The sequence below is a fragment of the Ranitomeya imitator genome, chromosome 6 (genome assembly GCF_032444005.1).
Source record: "Ranitomeya imitator isolate aRanImi1 chromosome 6, aRanImi1.pri, whole genome shotgun sequence".
In the NCBI taxonomy this organism is placed as follows: domain Eukaryota; kingdom Metazoa; phylum Chordata; class Amphibia; order Anura; family Dendrobatidae; genus Ranitomeya; species Ranitomeya imitator.
In genome coordinates this window covers 139,998,203-140,016,528 of record NC_091287.1, presented here as the reverse complement: position 1 = coordinate 140,016,528, position 18,326 = coordinate 139,998,203, and the positions used below count along the sequence as shown (strand labels likewise).

The window sequence follows — 18,326 nt, the reverse complement described above, 5'->3', positions numbered from 1 at the left end:
TACGTAAAGTAATGACTATTACTAAATGTGTTAAATAATGATTAATGTGATGATCCATGAATCACATATGAAGGAAAATAACAGTATAAAGAGATTATCAGGCAAATATAAAAGTTTCTGATCTGTGATCACCAGGTGATCTCGCAACAATACCCGGCACTCGGGACCGGAGTGTGCGGCTGCATAGAAATACATGCAGCCGCACGCTCCGGTCCCGAGTGTCGGCGGCAGTGTCAGGTATTGATGCGAGAGACTCGCTCGAGTTTCTGCGTATTACACATGCAAGTGTGACCCCGGCCTAATGGCGAGACTTAAGGATTAGTCTTACATGCTAATTCATGAAGGATTTGGTAAGATGGGTAAGTTAGAACTGTATTTTGAAATCTATGGTCATAAATGTAAAAGCGATTGGCAAGTGGGACTCACTATAGAGTAGCTTGTTTCAGTCTTAAGCTGCCTAACAGGTTCCTTTAAGATTTTCCTCTTATTTTGGAAATGTAAATGGTAATTCACATGCTTAAATTACAACAAAAATTATATAAATTCATACAGTCATGCTTATAAATTTACATGCCCCTGGCTGACTTAAAGGGATTGTTTTAATTGGAACGTGTGATAAACTTTAAACCCACCCGCAAACATTTTATGTCTGTATAAAAGATAAACCAGTCAATTTCTTTATGACCCCAAAAGCACTGCTCCTACAACGAGAAATCAAGTTTTACATTTGTGTCTAAAAGTGCAATAAGGTGTGCATTACCCAGCTACCAGCATCCTCCCCTGGCTTATTGAAAGGCCGGTGGCTGTCTACCAGAGGAAACAACCTGTCAATCAGCCAGGGGAAGATGCTGTAATGTAAGAAATACAGCGGAGACTAATAAGCTAGAAGTGCATTATCACAGCCCAAAGTACTTCCAGACATAACTTCAAAATGTGATTTCACATCCTGGAGCAGTGCTTTGGGGGTCATAAAGGGATTGACTGGCTTAACTTTTATAGGGGTAAATAATCATAGGGTGCGTAAAAGTTTTTAACAAGTTCACCTTAAATGAATCTAATATTATTCATAGAATAGCACAATAATTAAACTTACCAAAGCAATATAGGAAAAAAGCATAATTTTTTTTAAAAAAGTTTACACTGCCTTGTATTGCTTCCTTCTGCACCAAAGGCAAAGTCAGTTGTGATAGTTGAAAATGAGACATTTTTTTTCTCATGTGGTCCTCCTGATAAAAAAAAAGCGTCCAGAGCTTGTAAAGTTTTAAAAATCTGTCTTAAATTCATATTTTAGTTTTTCAAGTGCCTCAATCAGGCTGAGGTCATGAGACTCTTATGGCCTCTGAAGAACATTCCCTTTATTTGCCTGCAGCCACTGAAAGGTTGAGTACGCCTTTTTTTGGATCATGGTTACGTTGAGACATCTATGTGCACTCCATGCACAACTAGTTGACTGATAAATGCACACAATCCCCCAATATTATCTGATGGTATTCTACATTCATCCAGCTATTAATTTTAACAAAATTTCTGTGTCACTGTAGCTCTCCCCCACCCTCATCAAACAGAAGCTATCCACCTCCATGCTTCTTGATAGGAATGGTGTCCTTAGCAACTTTGCAATATATCTTATCAGAGAAATTAGCTTCTTTCTCTGCTAGAATTGATCAATCATTATCAAAATGCTCAATTGTGAGGTAAAATCTGTATTCAGTGAGGACAGATGGTTACATTACTGAGATAGGAGATGGCAGCTGCTTCAGAAACAATACTATGTAGACGGCAGTAGGGAGGAGCTAGAGGTAGAGCTCCTTCCCTCTTATCTATATAGAATCTTATCAGTAGCAGCTGCCATCTTCTATCTCAGTAATGTAACAATCTGTCCTCACTGAATACAAATTTTACCTCACAATTGAGCATTTTGATAACGGATGATCAATTTTGACACGAGAGGAGCAGATTCAAGGGTATGCAAACTTTTGATCAAAGCAAGTCAATCACACATATTTAAAAACAAATATTTAGATTATACAAAATTCTACCAGGAGTATGTAAACTTATGAACACAGCTCTACATATTTAGCTACTTACTTATTATTACTATTATTATTAATACTAATAACTGATGCATTTGTCCAAAAAAGTACGCAACTAAACCTCGTCAGAAGTGTAAATGTATTCAACCATCCCCCCAAAAAATGAATAGGAAGAAATCTTAAATCCAGCAATGGGCAAGTGACTGTACATACATGGAAATATAGGGAAATGTTTGAAAAGATTTGGGTCATTTAGTCTTGCTCTTAGACTTAGTTTTCCCCTTTTATTTTAAAGATGTTGTTCTTTTAAAGAAAATGATTAAATGTGAACAAAGCTTCGGTAAGCAAAGGTGCCCCAATTTTAGTTTTTTTATGCCAGGTTCAGAAGTTCTACTTTCAGATTTGTGCTCAACATAATAGAGCTTTTCATGTCAGGACCTGACCACATGTGTGAAATGGTTTAATGTGGTATTCCAATCTCCAAGATCCTATCCCAATATGTAGTCAGTTTATTATTATTATTATTATTATTATTATTATTAATAATAATAATAATAATATTGACAAATACCTTCAATTAGAAATGTAGTATAGTTCTTCTAATTCACTATAGTGAGTTCCGCATATGCAGGGCATTGTAGTAGCTTAGTTATCTAGTTATAGGAAAAGCTTAATTCAAATGTCCAAATATTAAGGAATGGTTCAATTTGCATGTGCTGTACTTTTTTTCTTCCAATATACTTTTCCTCTTTATTACAGCTGTTGGAGGATATTTTGAAGAAGGCACGTGGCTGAGGTATAATTTCCACACAGCATATGCTTCTGCAGTGGTCAGTCCTAAAGATATATCCATTGTCCAACAGACATCAGCATCAGATATTTCTTTAGCAAAGGAAGAGCTGCTTTTTAGCTTCAGCACAACCAAGACACCTTGTATCCTGGTGTATGTGAGCTCTTATTCCCAGGACTACATGGCGGTGCTCTTGAAACCACCTGGTAAGAATTGATTCTGAATTATTATTTCTATATTAATTAAATTAATTTTACAAATTGTTCATCAGAAACTTGTTATCTTTGAAGTGCTCCTCAATGGGATATATGATGAGTCAGCCATGTAATGAATTATTAATTAATTCATCACGATCGGATGCTTGATAAAGAACACTTCTATAGGAAAGCTATTCTTTATTATTTCTAATTGGCACAACACTAATGACAGTACAAAATGTGACACAGTTTAACATATGCCTAGATTTGACAACTCATTAAAATCTAAGTGATATCAAAGACAAAGTATAACTTCAAAGTACAGAAGCCCCACTCCAAATGCTGAGTCTCATTACTATCCAGGGACAAAAGGACAGAGCCAGTCCATATTCCTCACAAGACACTCAGGACAGTCTGCATATGTTGGTTAATATCACCGTGCTTGGAGAAAAGGGATGCCCTACTGCTGTAAGAAAAACGGAACATGATGAGCCAAAGATTGGACCTGCTTGCCTTCAGAGTTACCTGGAAAGAAAAGCTTTAAAACATATTATCAAAGTCAACAAGCCCAAACACTACTGTAACTGTCTACGAGGTCTGAAATGTTATTATAACCACTGGGCGTTCTGTAGAGTGTCCAAGCTAGGTCGTCGTGGGCGAGTTGCTGATCCCACTCGCTCTGGCGCCTTACAGACAATACATGTACCCGTCCAGGTGTGCTGCCCTGTGTGGAGTGGATCACACTTACTTCTGTCCTGCAGGCCCCCATTGGCTCCAGGTTCTTCTGGAACCATGGCAGCAATCAATCCAGGTTTTATTACACAGGCTATATGAAAACATTCAAACTTTTACTGGATAGTTGGCAGTCTTTACAAGCAAATTAAATAAAGATCTAGTATTTTAATTTTATGGTTCTCTTCACTCAGCTAAAAGTGATGCAAGTCCAAATTTGGGTGTATATGTTGGCTTGAAGTGCCATTTAATCTTAGATATGAACACCATTGGAAGAATAAGTCTTTACAACTAGGCATATAGGATAAGGCCCAACAGCTTGTCGTCTTTCCCATAGGTATCGGACACAGCTTCAGTCCTGGTTCTCAGTATGGGTAGAGTATCCCTCTTGCTATCTTCTCTAGCACTAGAAATTCTCCACCACTAGTAGTGCACCCAGATTGCAATACCTTCTGCCCCATGTAGTCTGAGTTTATCTTTCCCTATAGCTCAACAGGCTGAGTGCACCCAAGGCCTTTAACTTCCATCTCAAGGTTCCAACAGGCCGGTAGACGGAAACACATGTAAGGGTAATTTTGGTAATCCACTGCCCCTAGTATTAGGCCCACATTGTCCCTAGCAGCCCAATGCGTGAGACTGCTGCTGACACTTCACACTACTGTCCTGTACTGAACCCTACTTCCCGTTCTTGACACTAACTCTCAGTTCCCCCTCCCCAATCTGAGCTGGCCTTACTCTCACATTGTCTCTGTGCCTGATGTATTGCTAAGCAGACTTCACTTTTCACCTACATTTTAGACAGTGACATCTTGTGAGCATTAGTTAGCACTGCAGCCCACAGGGGAATTAACACATCATGAGGACACATATCATGAACCAGACATTATTCACATCCTACATATTCTATACCATTTAAAACACAAAAATTGAGCTTGACTTAAGTTGGTACACATGCAGCACTATACCATGGTAGCATTGATGTCTTCAGGGGAGAAAACGGCTGCTGATCCATCTCATTACAGCCTGAAACCACTACCAATCACAAAAATGAAGGAGACAATATCCCATCATAAATTTTCCTGAATAATGACGCTCTTAATCACCTACTGAGCAGGAAAGAACAACAAAGAACCAGCAACTTAAAGACGGTCGGTCACCAGGCTTTTACAACCTCATCTGAGAGCTGCATAACATAGAAAAAAAGACCCTGAATCCAACAATGTATCAGTTTTTAAATGCACCACATTTTAAAAAAGACATTGAAAAACTGGAGCAAATTCAGAGAAGAGCTACCAGGATGGTGAGCGGACTGCAAAGTATGTCCTATGATGAACTGTTAAAGGATCTGGGAATGTTTAACTTGCAAAAAAGAAGGCAAAGGGGAGACTTAACAGCTGCCTACAAATATCTGAAGGGATGTCACAGTGTAGAGGGATCATTATTCTCTTTTGCACACGGAAACATGAGACGCAATGGACTGAAACTGAAAGAGTGTAGATACACAATATACAAAACTTTTTGACAGTGAGGGTGATCAATGAGTGGAACAAGCTGCCACAAGAGGTGGTGAGTAGGGATGGGCGAACCCGTGCTACATGGGAAACCCGTGTTACAGTTTGGGTCCAGTTTGGGCTGTAAAAAAAGCAGAAAATTAATAAACATTATAATTATACTTACCTGTCCAGCGACGTGTCCTCTCGTCCTGCTGTCTCCCGGCCGCATCAGTGAATACTGCCGGCAGTTAATGAGCAGCTCTGGAAGCAGATGCAGGAGACAGCAGGACGGGAGAACACATCGCTGGTCAGGTAAGTATAATTATAATGTTTATTATTAATTTTCTGCTTTTTTTACAGCTCCCCCTGCCCCATCCCATAAATGTAAAGTCCGAGTTCGGGGTTCGGATGCAAGTTCGTGTCATCTCCAGCCCCGAACTTGAACTTTACAAAAAAACTCGGGCGAACCTGCCGATCCCGAACATCGGGGGGTTCACCCATCACTAGTGGCGAGTTATTCTTCAATGGAAGTCTTCAAACAGAGTCAGGACAGAAATCTATCTGAGATGGTTTAGTGGATCCTGCATTGAGCAGGGGGTTGGACATTATGACACTTGAGGTCCCTTCCAATTCAAACATTTTATGATTCTATGATACAATCAAAGTTCTTAGAAATAACATGTAGCAGACCTTAGAAAGCTGCCTCCACGCATACCCCAGCTTTATGTGTACATTTTATATGGACAGCAAACTGTAGTTTGAACAGTGATAATCTCCTGCTGATAAAACTGATTATATTGAAACAACAGCACACAGCCTAATAAGTAACTAATCAGGGAAATCTGTGTCTCAGTCCCTACCTCATGTTGCCTGCAGTTTACATTGCAAAAACCTGCTGACAGATTCCCTTTAATGGGACTATGTAGCGGTTTCCTGAACAACTAGAGGTTGGGAACGTTGCTATTCAGGGAAGTACTCTAGCACTGCTTACTCAAGTGTTGCATCTCCTTTACTCTGAAGCCTTGTCTCACCAATCACTGAGTGTCATCACTTGACTCTAAAATTGTCAGATCATTTAACTTTCTACATGTTTTTACCGATCATATTGCCTAATTTGTGCAATGCTCTGTAACTTTTTTTTTAACAGAAATGGGATAGACTTGCATTTGAGCTTACAAGTATTCCTAAAAAAAAAAAATTGAATTTATAATAGTACTTTGCTACTGGATGACTAATGATTTCTTATCCCTCTTTTAGGTATCCTGGAAATTCGGTATAATTTAGGAGGCACAAAAGATCCTTTTATCATTGATATCAATGATCATAAAAATATGGCAAACGGTCAACCACACAATGTCAATATCACCAGAGTTGGAAGGAACATTATATTCCAGGTATAAAATGCACTTTACAGCTAACTTCTATATTTCAAATTGTACAAATAGTACCGCTATTTCCTAGAGTATTTGTAGTTGTCCCACACTGTATATGGGCAAATTTTATATTTAATAAAGAAACCAAGTAAGATCTTTATTAAATGCTATTAAAATGTTTTAGCACTTTACTGACTATACAAACCTATTACAGCATTAAACATTCTCATAATTGAGTTTTATTTATTTATGCAAATCACAAACAGGTAAAAATGTGCATATTCATTATAAGCGGAGTATGCACGCAATAGAAAAAGGACAAAAACAAACCACAGTCTGTAAACAAATATCTAACTGTAAGGTTATCTCCCGATTGTGGGTATAAAGGACAAATACAATCACAGTACATTACCTTCTCCACAAGTGAAATGTATATTCAGATAGCATTGCACAATAAGGTCTGACCAGGTCCGTACCTAGATATTTAACTGCAGGGGAGGCAGGAGATTGTTACATGTTGCATGTGTAATGGGATTGGTGGAACCACTGTGCCGTGGTCCGAGGAGAGCCTGGAGGGGCGTAACTTGGTGAGTACCCGACTCTTCACTAGAGCCCTTGATGGTGGAGTTAGGCTTGGCTTAAGTTGGACACCAGGTGCTGCTCCAGGACAGATTTTGGAAGCACGGCAGGTAGTGGACAGGTAGCTGGAACATCCCAGTAGGAGTACAGTAGAAGTACAGCCGATACAGACAGGCACGGAAGGAACACAGGAACCACTGACCAGGCTGCTGGTATACAGAAATGCACTGGCAGGTTTGGGCTGGTACAGCTGGTATATAGATAACCACTGGCAAGTGCAGGCTGGTATACCGATCAGCACTGGCAGGTGCAGACTGGTATGGCTAGTATACAGAAGCACTGGCAGGTGCAGGATGGTATACAGGTAAGCACTGGCAGGTGTGGGCTGGGCTGGCTAGTATACAGATAGGCACTGGTAGGTGCAGGCTGGTATACAGAAAAGCACTGGCAAGTGCAGGTTGGTCTGGCTGGTATAGCTAGGCACTGGCAGGTGTGGGCTGATATGGCTGGTATGCAGGTAAGCCCTGGCAGGTGTGCGCTAGTCTGGTTGGTATACACATAGGCACTGGCAGGTGCAGGCTAGTTCAGTTAAAATAAAGATAAGCACTGGAAGGTGCGGGCTGGTCTTGCTGGTACATAGATGAGCACTGTCAGGTGCAGAATGGTGCAGCTGAAATACATGGAGACAAGGCAAGTATGGTCCATGTCCGAAGAAAGAAAGTCGTAGCACTCACCGATCTTTTAAAATTGGTTAGTCCTTTATTAAAACGCAGTAAAAACCTTCATGGCTCGGGGGTGTGCAGGGAAGAGAGTGTGCAGGTTCCGACGACAGCCGTTTTGCACCTGGTATAGCGCTTCTATGGGTCAGTGATCAGAGGGATGTGACGTGGAAGAAATACATGCGTGAACACTAACTCCTCCCACTACCACACTCCTTACAGCCACTATTAGAAATACATAAAAACAAGGCAGGTATGGGCAGACAGGAACTGGACGGGTAGACTGACTGGTGGGTACTGGGGACCTGACAACAAGCAAGCATGCAAGGGACTAACTTTACACATTGCTTACAGTTAGGTCCATATATATTTGGACAGAGACATCATTTTTCTAATTTTGGTTATAGTCCTTACCACAATAAATTTTAAGCAAAACAATTCAGATGCAGTTGAAGTTCAGACTTTCAGCTTTCATTTGAGGGTATCCACATTAAAATTAGATGAAGGGTTTAGAAGTTTCAGCTCCTTAACATGTGCCAACCTGTTTTTAAAGGGGCCAAAAGTAATTGGACATATTCAATAATTTTAAATAAAATGTTCATTTTTAGTACTTGGTTGAAAACCCTTTGTTGGCAATAACTGCCTGAAGTCTTGAACTCATGGACATCACCAGACGCTGGGTTTCCTCCTTTTTGATGCTCTGCCAGGCCTTCACTGCGGTGGTTTTCAGTTGCTGTTCGTTTGTGGGCCTTTCTGTATGAAGTTTAGTCTTTAACAAGTGAATTGCATGCTCAATTGGGTTGAGATCAGGTGACTGACTTGGCCATTCAAGAATATTCCACTTCTTTGCTTTAATAAACTCCTGGGTTGCTTTGGCTTTCAGTTTTGGGTCATTGGTCGTCGTTTCATACTACAAATGGACAATCAGTTTTGCTGAACTTGGCTGGATCTGAGCACGCAGTATGTCTCTGAATACCTCAGAATTCATTCGGCTGCTTCTGTCCTGTGTCACATCATCAATAAACACTAGTGACCCAGTGCCACTGGCAGCCATGCATGCCCAAGCCATCACACTGCCTCCGCCGTGTTTTACAGATGATGTGGTATGCTTTGGATCATGAGCTGTACCACGCCTTCACCATACTTTTCTCTTTCCATCATTCTGATAGAGGTTGATCTTGGTTTCATCTGTCCAAAGAATGTTCTTCCAGAACTGTGCTGGCTTTTTTAGATGTTTTTTAGCAAAGTCCAGTCTAGCCTTTTTATTCTTGATACTTATGAGTGGCTTGCACCGTGCAGTGAACCCTCTGTATTTACTTTCATGCAGTCTTCTCTTTATGGTAGATTTGGATATTGATACGCCGACCTCCTGGAGAGTGTTGTTCACTTGGTTGGCTGTTGTGAAGGGGTTTCTCTTCACCATGGAGATTATTCTGCGATCATCCACCCCTGTTATCTTCCGTGGCGCCCTGGTCTTTTTGCATTGATGAGTTCACCAGTGCTTTCTTTCTTTCTCAGGATGTACCAAACTGTAGATTTTGCCACTCCTAATATTGTAGCAATTTCTCGGATGGGTTTTTTCTGTTTTCGCAGCTTAAGGATGACTTGTTTCACCTGCATGGAGAGCTCCTCTGACTGCATGTTTACTTCACAGCAAAACCTTCCAAATGCAAGCACCACACCTCAAATTAACTCCAGGCCTTTTATCTGCTTAATTGAGAATGACATAAGAAAGGGATTGGCCACACCTTTCCATGAAATAGCCTTGGAGTCAATTGTCCAATTACTTTTGGTCCCTTTAAAAACAGGGTGGCACGTGTTAAGGAGCTGAAACTCCTAAACCCTTCATCCAATTTTAATGTGGATACCCTCAAATGAAAGCTGAAAGTCTGAACTTCAACTGCGTCTGAATTGTTTTGTTTAAAATTCATTGTAGTAATCTCCATAACCAAAATTATAAAAATGTTGTCTCTGTCCAAATATATATGGACCTAACTGTAAGTACCTCCATTCAGGTGGGCAGCACGGTGGCTCAGTGGTTAGCACAGCAGCCTTGCAGCGCTGGGGTCCTGGGTTCTAATCCCACCCAGGACAACATCTGCAAAGAGTTTGTATGTTCTCTCCGTGTTTGCGTAGGTTTCCTCTGGGTTCTCCGGTTTCTTAGTATAAGTGTATACATAGGTTGCTGTCAATCACTGATAGAACTGTCCACTGGACCAAAAAATGTCCACTGGACCAAAAAATGTAGAACTATATGCAGCGCCCCAGAGACCTGGTCATTGCAGTATGACGCTCTGCCACTAAGGGGAGTGATGGTACTATATGCAGCGCCCCAGAGACCTGGTCGTTGCAGTATGACGCTCTGCCACTAAGGGGAGTGATGGTACTATATGCAGCGCCCCAGAGACCTGGTCGTTGCAGTATGACGCTCTGCCACTAAGGGGAGTGATGGTACATCTGATGGCACTAAGGAGTTCTCCTGACCAGGTATCACCAGAACACATTACACTTCACACTCCGGCCACTAGGGGGAGAAAAAGGCTTTATTTATTGGGCCACTCCTCACACTGGTAAAACTAGGGGTTGGGGAGGAAGTTAGTCAGAAGCTGACTGGGTTGGCAGGGGGTGTTGCAGGGAGAAGACACAGGGGGGTCCCTGTCAGGCGTGGGAACCTGGCAGGTGCCTAGCGAACAGAGCAGAACATAACGGAACCGCGCCTGCACACCCCGCGGCAGTATCCAAGAGAGACACGAAGGGAAGGATATTGTGGAACAGTGTAAACGAGATCAAGCACAAAGGAGTACCAGTAGGAGTCGTGCCATGAGACTGAGGCAACATCCTACTGAGGCGCGTAGCCGGTGGCCGGAACACCGCGGGAGTAACTGACTCTAGGCCTTACTTCGAACTCCGCAGGACAGTTAATTATAGGTTGGCTGTCTACCTTACTACACCTACGAAGACATAGGGGGCAACAGTGGGAGAGGGGCGTCTCTAGGGTCCCGGAAGACCTCCAGGCCTTCCCGTCATACGGGTGCGTCCTAGCCATAACATACCTGGGGGACGTTGAAACTAGAAACATCTGGAACCAAAGAGAGAGAGAGCTGTAGAGAATGAACGAACGAGAACAGCAGTTGTGAAGACTATTCCGAATGCTCAGCAGGGTAGGACTACAACACACAGGCGCTTGTGGTAGGCAATGATTTCCATCTGCGAAGGAAACTCTGGATGTGCCCATCGGACCGGCCGGTCTCAGATAGCCCTGTTAAGCGTGCTCTGGACTGAGGATAGTGAAGCCTTCAATAAAGAGGTAAAGAGACTGCAACCTCGTGTCCTCGTTATTGACTGCACCTCACATCATCACCATCTACTTTACTGGGAAGCCCTGGGGACATACTTCACCTGTGGGAAGGTATACCATCCAGCTGCCATTCCATCACCCCAGCGGACCCCACAGCAGCGTCGGTCACCCTGACCGAACACCACAGGTGGCGTCATGAACTCCTGACAGACTGCACCACCTTTATTGGACGCCCCTTAGCAGGGTCGCGAACCGGGTCTAGCCACCGTGACAACCTCAGAACCGAACCAGGGAGGCCCGGTACCGAGAACGCGTGGCCCTGTGTCTGGGGGCGCTCCATATACCATTATTATTATGAGGCGGTATAACATTCGAACAGAGGGGCACGGAAGAAAAAGAAAAACTGTTCGAGAATTAGTGGAGTAGCAACAATTGGGCAATGTATTTAGTATAAATTTAAAAATCCAGTAGAAAGTCCACTTTAAGGGTATTTCTGCTTCCAATACATTACGAATAGTTGTAACCTATCATTTATTTTATGGGGCAATGTCTTGATAATAGGATGCAACACAGTCGATGTTATATAGAAGTATTGCCACAAGAAGCAGTAAAGGGAAAAGCTTTCTCCTGCTATAAAATGATAGTTTGACATCTTCCCACCATGGTAGAAAATGATGAATTCTACAGCAGAAACTAAGCTGTAAATGATGCATTCACATTTACATAATGATCTACCTTGGAGAAGTTGGTGGGAGTCTAGACAGACTATTGAATATTTTAGAAAAAAATCACTTTTAATAAGCAGGAACCATCTGGTTGCTTAATTATATCACATTAGCGGCGGATTAAGCCCGGGTAGCGATGCTCTCTCTCTCAGCAAGCCGTAACTGTTTCCAAACACGGGTCTGTGAGTTGTCGCATGCTTAGAATTCGAAGATTCGACTTAATGTCAGAAACATTTCAATAACTACAACCTGCCAAATCATTCAAGATGGTGCCAGTCTTCTAGTGAGACCCCCTGTGTGATCTGTGCTGTGCGAGGGTACAGACTCCAATGACTATTTACTAAGTTACATCCGGATCCCTGCCGCTACTTTACATAAAGAAAGAAAAAGATTTTACGGAATATATTAAATACACATACGGTACATTTTTTTTTCCTGCACTGTTTTCACTCAGAACAAAGAATATTATAAAAACAAAGATATGTTTCCTGCCAAACACTAGCGGAAGAAAAACTGCAAGCTGGTGAGCTCCTCCTAAGGGCCCTTTCACATGACAATTTTTTCACTTACAAGGACAAGTGACCGAGTTTCATCAGAGAATTCAATCAGAGTTTTATAAGAATTTCCTTACAATTCTGTTTCATCAGTTTTTCTTGTGAGAGATAAAAAAAAATCCATACATGCACACATGATTTGTGATGTACTGTCTTGGGTATACAAAGGGGTTAATACAAGTGTGGAGTTCAATGGGAGCAATAAAATTCTATGTCCAGTGACGTTCCCCTAGTGGTCATTGCAGGTAGCAATAGTGACAAGGGCCAAATTATGATGGCTTGATGGTTAAGTCAGATGGTATCTTGTGGACGTTTACAAGATGCAAAATATCTGCCAAAACTGTTCCAAGAAATTACAAACTGTTAGCATGCAACAGGCCCATGGGCGTCCAGAGATCATTGATGTTTGTGGAGAGCTAATGCTAGCACTTCGTGCCCAGTTCTGCAGAACAGCCATTTTAGCAAAAATTGCTAAACAAAAGTTAAAGGGGTTTTACCACTTTAAAAAAAGGAATCTGTCAATAGGATCAACCCTCCTAGGCCATCTGTATGGGCAAGTAGCTCATATAAAGTCGATCAAAATGACACCTTGATATCTATGATCCAATGTCTTATTCCAGAGAAATCTACGTTTTTCATATATTCAGGGACACCGACATTCTTACTGCTCCAGCTATACAGAGTGGTCCCAGTTGTGGCTCCCTTCTTCCTGGTCTGGGTATGTCACAGAGGCTTCCCGGTGGCATACTTAGGGTGCCTGTGCTTTCAGGCGCGGCACGCGTACTTTTAAATTGCCCCAGCAAATAGCTGTAAGGAATCTTGCATATCAGGCACCCTTCCCAGTAGGGAGGCGCCTGAGCAACCCCTGGAGTTCCCTACATTGAGTATGTATGCAACTGTATGTTGCCAGGTCTCCCATCCTATTATCCTATATAGTGTGTTTGTGTTCCTGTAAACCTGTTTAGTCTGAACATTTACCCTATATGCTAAGTTGTCTGAACCTGACCCTGCACTGCTGTTACCTGAACATTGAAGCCACACCGGCGGTACTTAAACCCCGAAACTGCACCTGCGGTACCTGAACCCTGAAAATGTTCCGATGGCACTTAAGATTGCACCAGTGTGTCCTCTGTTTAGTGTACCAGAGTCCATAATGTCAGAGACTTTTCCAGTATCCAAATCCAGCTCTGCCTGTGACTGTGTCAGTATCTGTTCTGCCCACTGATCAAGAACCCATGTTGTCTGCACAGTGTCCAAGTCCTGTCTTGCCATTTACTCCGAGCCCGTGTCTTTGTCAGCAAACCTGACCCTTGGGGTCAGCAGCTGCATTGACTGCCTATGAGTGACACCTAGTGGCTACCTACAGTTCAAGTCTAACTCCACTATCAAGAATTCTAGCACAAACCAGATAGCCGCTTAGCTACGCCCCTCCTAGGTAAACATTGATGGAGGACAGTGGGTCCACAATCCACATGAATCATAATATGTAAATGAGCTGTTAAGAACTTTGGTCCTGACACTGATCTCCTTGAGAATCTTCCCACAGAGATTATTATAATCAAAAGGTGAAGTTATCAGTGTGAGACATTTAATGGCTAACACTTTGCTCTCATAATCACTATTAGCTCTGCAGTGAGATCAGATTAACACAGTACAGCAGAGAAGATCATTGTCAGATTACAAACATATCTATTGTTGCATCTGTCTTCTCATAGTGCTGTCAGCCCTATTGCAAGGCTTTGTCTGATTATAATTAACACTTATTCAGCTTTCACCTCACCAGCCAGAGTAGGGGAAGGCACTATACAGTAGAGCTGACCTGCCAGCACTTTTAGAGGAAAAATGCAGCTGCAAATGTGTTTGTAATGAGACAAGGTTTAACTTTGTTGTACTGTGTTAGTTGTAATAACACACAGCTCTGCAGTGCGATCAGGAGAATAGACTGTTAGTCTCACATTAGTAATGGCCTCTTTCATTTAAAATTATCTCTGGGGGCCAATTCTCAGGCAGATCTGTTTCTGGCCCATAGATCTAGATTTACAGCTCATTTGCATATTAAGAAAAATGTGGATTTCTCTGGAATAAGATATTGGATCGCAGATATCAAGGTATCATTTTATTCAGTGTTCTATGACCTACCTGCCCATATAGATGGCTTAGGTAGGAAGTTTGATCCTACTGACAGATTCCCTTTAACCCCTTAATCCCATATGACGTACTATCCCGTCCAGGTGACCTGGGACTTAATTCCCAGTGACGGGATAGTACGTCATATGCGATCGGCCGCGCTCACGGGGGGAGCGCGGCCGATCGCGGCCGGGTGTCAGCTGCCTACCGCAGCTGACATCCGGCACTATGTGCCAGGAGCGGTCACGGACCGCTCCCGGCACATTAACCCCCGGCACACCGCGATCAAAGATGATCGCGGTGTGCCGGCGGTGCAGGGAAGCATCGCGCAGGGAGGGGGCTCCCTGCGGGCTTCCCTGAGACGATCGGTACACGGTGATGTACTCACCGTGTACCAAGCGTCTTCTCCCTGCAGTCCCCGGATCCAAAATGGCCGCCGGGCTGCATCCGGGTCCTGCAGGGAGCACTTCCGGGTCAGGATCAGGCTGCAGCTGCAGCTCTAATCCTGCCCGGCTGTATGTCAGATCACCGATCTAACAGAGTGCTGTGCACACTGTCAGATCGGTGATCTGTGATGTCCCCCCCTGGGACAAAGTGAAAAAGTAAAAAAAAAAAATTTCCACACTTGTAAAAAAAAAACAAAAAAAAAAAAATCCTAAATAAAGCAGAAAAAAAAAAATATTATTCCCATAAATACATTTCTTTACCTAAAAAAAAAAACAAAAAAACAATAAAAGTACACATATTTAATATCGCCGCGTCCGTAACGACCCGACCTATAAAACTGGCCCACTAGTTAACCCCTTCAGTGAACACCGTAAGAAAAAAAAAAAAACGAGCCAAAAAACAACACTTTATTATCATAACGCTGAACAAAAAGTGGAATAACACGCGATCAAAAAGACGGATATAAATAACCATGGTACCTCTGAAAACGTCATCTTGTCCCGCAAAAAACGAGCTGCCATATAGCATCATAACCAAAAAAATAAAAAAGTTATAGTCCTCAGAATAAAGCGATGCCAAAATAATTATTTTTTCTATAAAATAGCTTTTATCGTATAAAAGCGCCAAAACATAAAAAAAATGATATAAATGAGGTGTCGCTGTAATCGTACTGACCCGAAGAATAAAACTGCTTCATCAATTTTACCAAACGCGGAACGGTATAAACGCCTCCCCCAAAAGAAATTCATGAATAGCTGGTTTTTGGTCATTCTGCCTCACAAAAAATCGGAATAAAAAGCGATCAAAAACTGTCACGTGTCCGAAAATGTAACCGATAAAAACGTCAACTCGTCCCGCAAAAAACAAGACCTCACATGACTCTGTGGACTAAAATATGGAAAAATTATAGGTCTCAAAATGTGGAGACGCAAAAACTTTTTTGCTATAAAAAGCGTCTTTTAGTGTGTGACGGCTGCCAATCATAAAAATCCGATATAAAAAATGCTATAAAAGTAAATCAAACCCCCCTTCATCACCCCCTTAGTTAGGCTAGGTTCACATTGCGTTAATGGGTTAACGCTAACGGACAGCGTTGCACGGCGAAAATGTCACAATTAACGCCGTGCAACGGGTCCGTTAGCACAACCATTGACAGCAATGTGATTTTCGGGTGTAGCGCATCGCTAGAGCGTGCCATTTTCGGCTCGCGCTAGCAAGGTGCCATTCTTTTGTGGCGCGCCTCAGACGCTGCTTGCAGCGTCCGCGGCGCGCCCGAGGTCCGATCCCCGATCTTCCAGAGCGGGGACGTTAACGCGACCACTAAACACGACACCTAAAAAGACATTGCGTTAGCGCAATCCGCTAGTGCTAAACGGATTTCCCTAACGCAATGTGAACCTAGCCTTAGGGAAAAATAATAAAATTAAAAAAAATGTATTTATTTCCATTTTCCCATTAGGGTTAGGGCTAGGGTTAGGGCTAGGGTTAGGGTTTGGATTACATTTACGGTTGGGATTAGGGTTGGGATTAGAATTAGGGGTGTGTCAGGGTTAGGTGTGTGGTTAGGGTTACAGTTGGGATTAGGGTTAGGGGTGCGTTTGGATTAGGGTTTCATTTATAATTGGGGGGTTTCCACTGTTTAGGCACATCAGGGGCTCTCCAAACGCGACATGGCGTCCGATCTCAATTCCAGCCAATTCTGCATTGAAAAAGTAAAACAGTGCTCCTTCACTTCCGAGCTCTCCCGTGCGCCCAAACATGGGTTTACCCCAATATATGGGGTATCATCGTACTCGAGACAAATTGGACAACAACTTTTTGGGTCCAAGTTCTCTTGTTATCCTTGGGAAAATAAAAATTTGGGGGGCTAAAAATCATTTTTGTGGGAAAAAAAAGGATTTTTTATTTTCACGGCTCTGCGTTGTAAACTGTAGTGAAACACTTGGGGGTTCAAAGTTTTCACAACACATCTAGATAAGTTCCGTGGGAGGTCTAGTTTCCAATATGAGGTCACTTGTGGGTGGTTTCTACTGTTTGGGTACATCAGGGGCTCTGCAAATGCAACGTGACTCCTGCAGACCAATCCATCTAAGTCTGCATTCCAAATGGCGCTCCTTCCCTTCTGAGCTCTGCCATGCGCCCAAACAGTGGTTCCCCCCCACATATGGGGTATCAGCGTACTCAGGACAAATTGAACAACAACTTTTGGGGTCCAATTTATTCTGTTACCCTTGTAAAAATACAAAGCTGGGGGCTAAAAAATCATTTTTGTGAAAAAAAAAAAAAAGAATTTTTATTTTCACGGCTCTGCGTTGTAAACTGTAGTGAAACACTTGGGGGTTCAAAGTTTTCACAACACATCTAGATAAGTTCCGTGGGAGGTCTAGTTTCCAATATGAGGTCACTTGTGGGTGGTTTCTACTGTTTGGGTACATCAGGGGCTCTGCAAATGCAACGTGACTCCTGCAGACCAATCCATCTAAGTCTGCATTCCAAATGGCGCTCCTTCCCTTCCGAGCTCTGCCATGCGCCCAAACAGTGGTTCCCCCCCACATATGGGGTATCAGCGTACTCAGGACAAATTGAACAACAACTTTTGGGGTCCAATTTATTCTGTTACCCTTGTAAAAATACAAAGCTGGGGGCTAAAAAATCATTTTTGTGAAAAAAAAAAAAAAGAATTTTTATTTTCACGGCTCTGCGTTATAAACTGTAGTGAAACACTTAGGGGTTCAAAGTTCTCACAACACATCTAGATAAGTTCCTTGGGAGGTCTATTTTCTAATATGGGGTCACTTGTGGGGGGTTTGTACTGTTTGGGTACATCAGGGGCTCTGCAAATGCAACGTGACTCCTGCAGACCAATCCATCTAAGTCTGCATTCCAAATGGCGCTCCTTCCCTTCCGAGCTCTGCCATGCGCCCAAACAGTGGTTCCCCCCCACATATGGGGTATCAGCGTACTCAGGACAAATTGGACAACAACTTTTGGGGTCCAATTTATTCTGTTACCCTTGTGAAAATACAAAACTGGGGGCTAAAAAATAATTTTTGCGAAAAAAAAAAAAAATTATTTTAACGGCTCTGCGTTATAAACTGTAGTGAAACACTTGGGGGTTCAAAGCTCTCAAAACACATCTAGATAAGTTCCTTAGGGGGTCTAGTTTCCAAAATGGTGTCACTTGTGGGGGGTTTTAATGTTTAGGCACATCAGGGGCTCTCCAAACCAACATGGCGTCCCATCTTAATTCCAGTCAATT

General features: G+C 42.5%; 1 protein-coding gene across 1 annotated transcript in view; it reads left to right on the top strand.

Annotated features, from left to right (window-relative positions):
• The window catches only part of CNTNAP2 (contactin associated protein 2), a 2,776,229-nt gene that overhangs the window by 2,647,000 nt on the left and 110,903 nt on the right, over positions 1-18,326 (top strand). The window contains exons 19-20 of the mRNA XM_069730166.1: positions 2,793-3,029; positions 6,503-6,639. Of these exons, the coding sequence (XP_069586267.1) occupies positions 2,793-3,029; positions 6,503-6,639 (374 nt within the window). The remainder of the gene's footprint in view (positions 1-2,792; positions 3,030-6,502; positions 6,640-18,326) is intronic.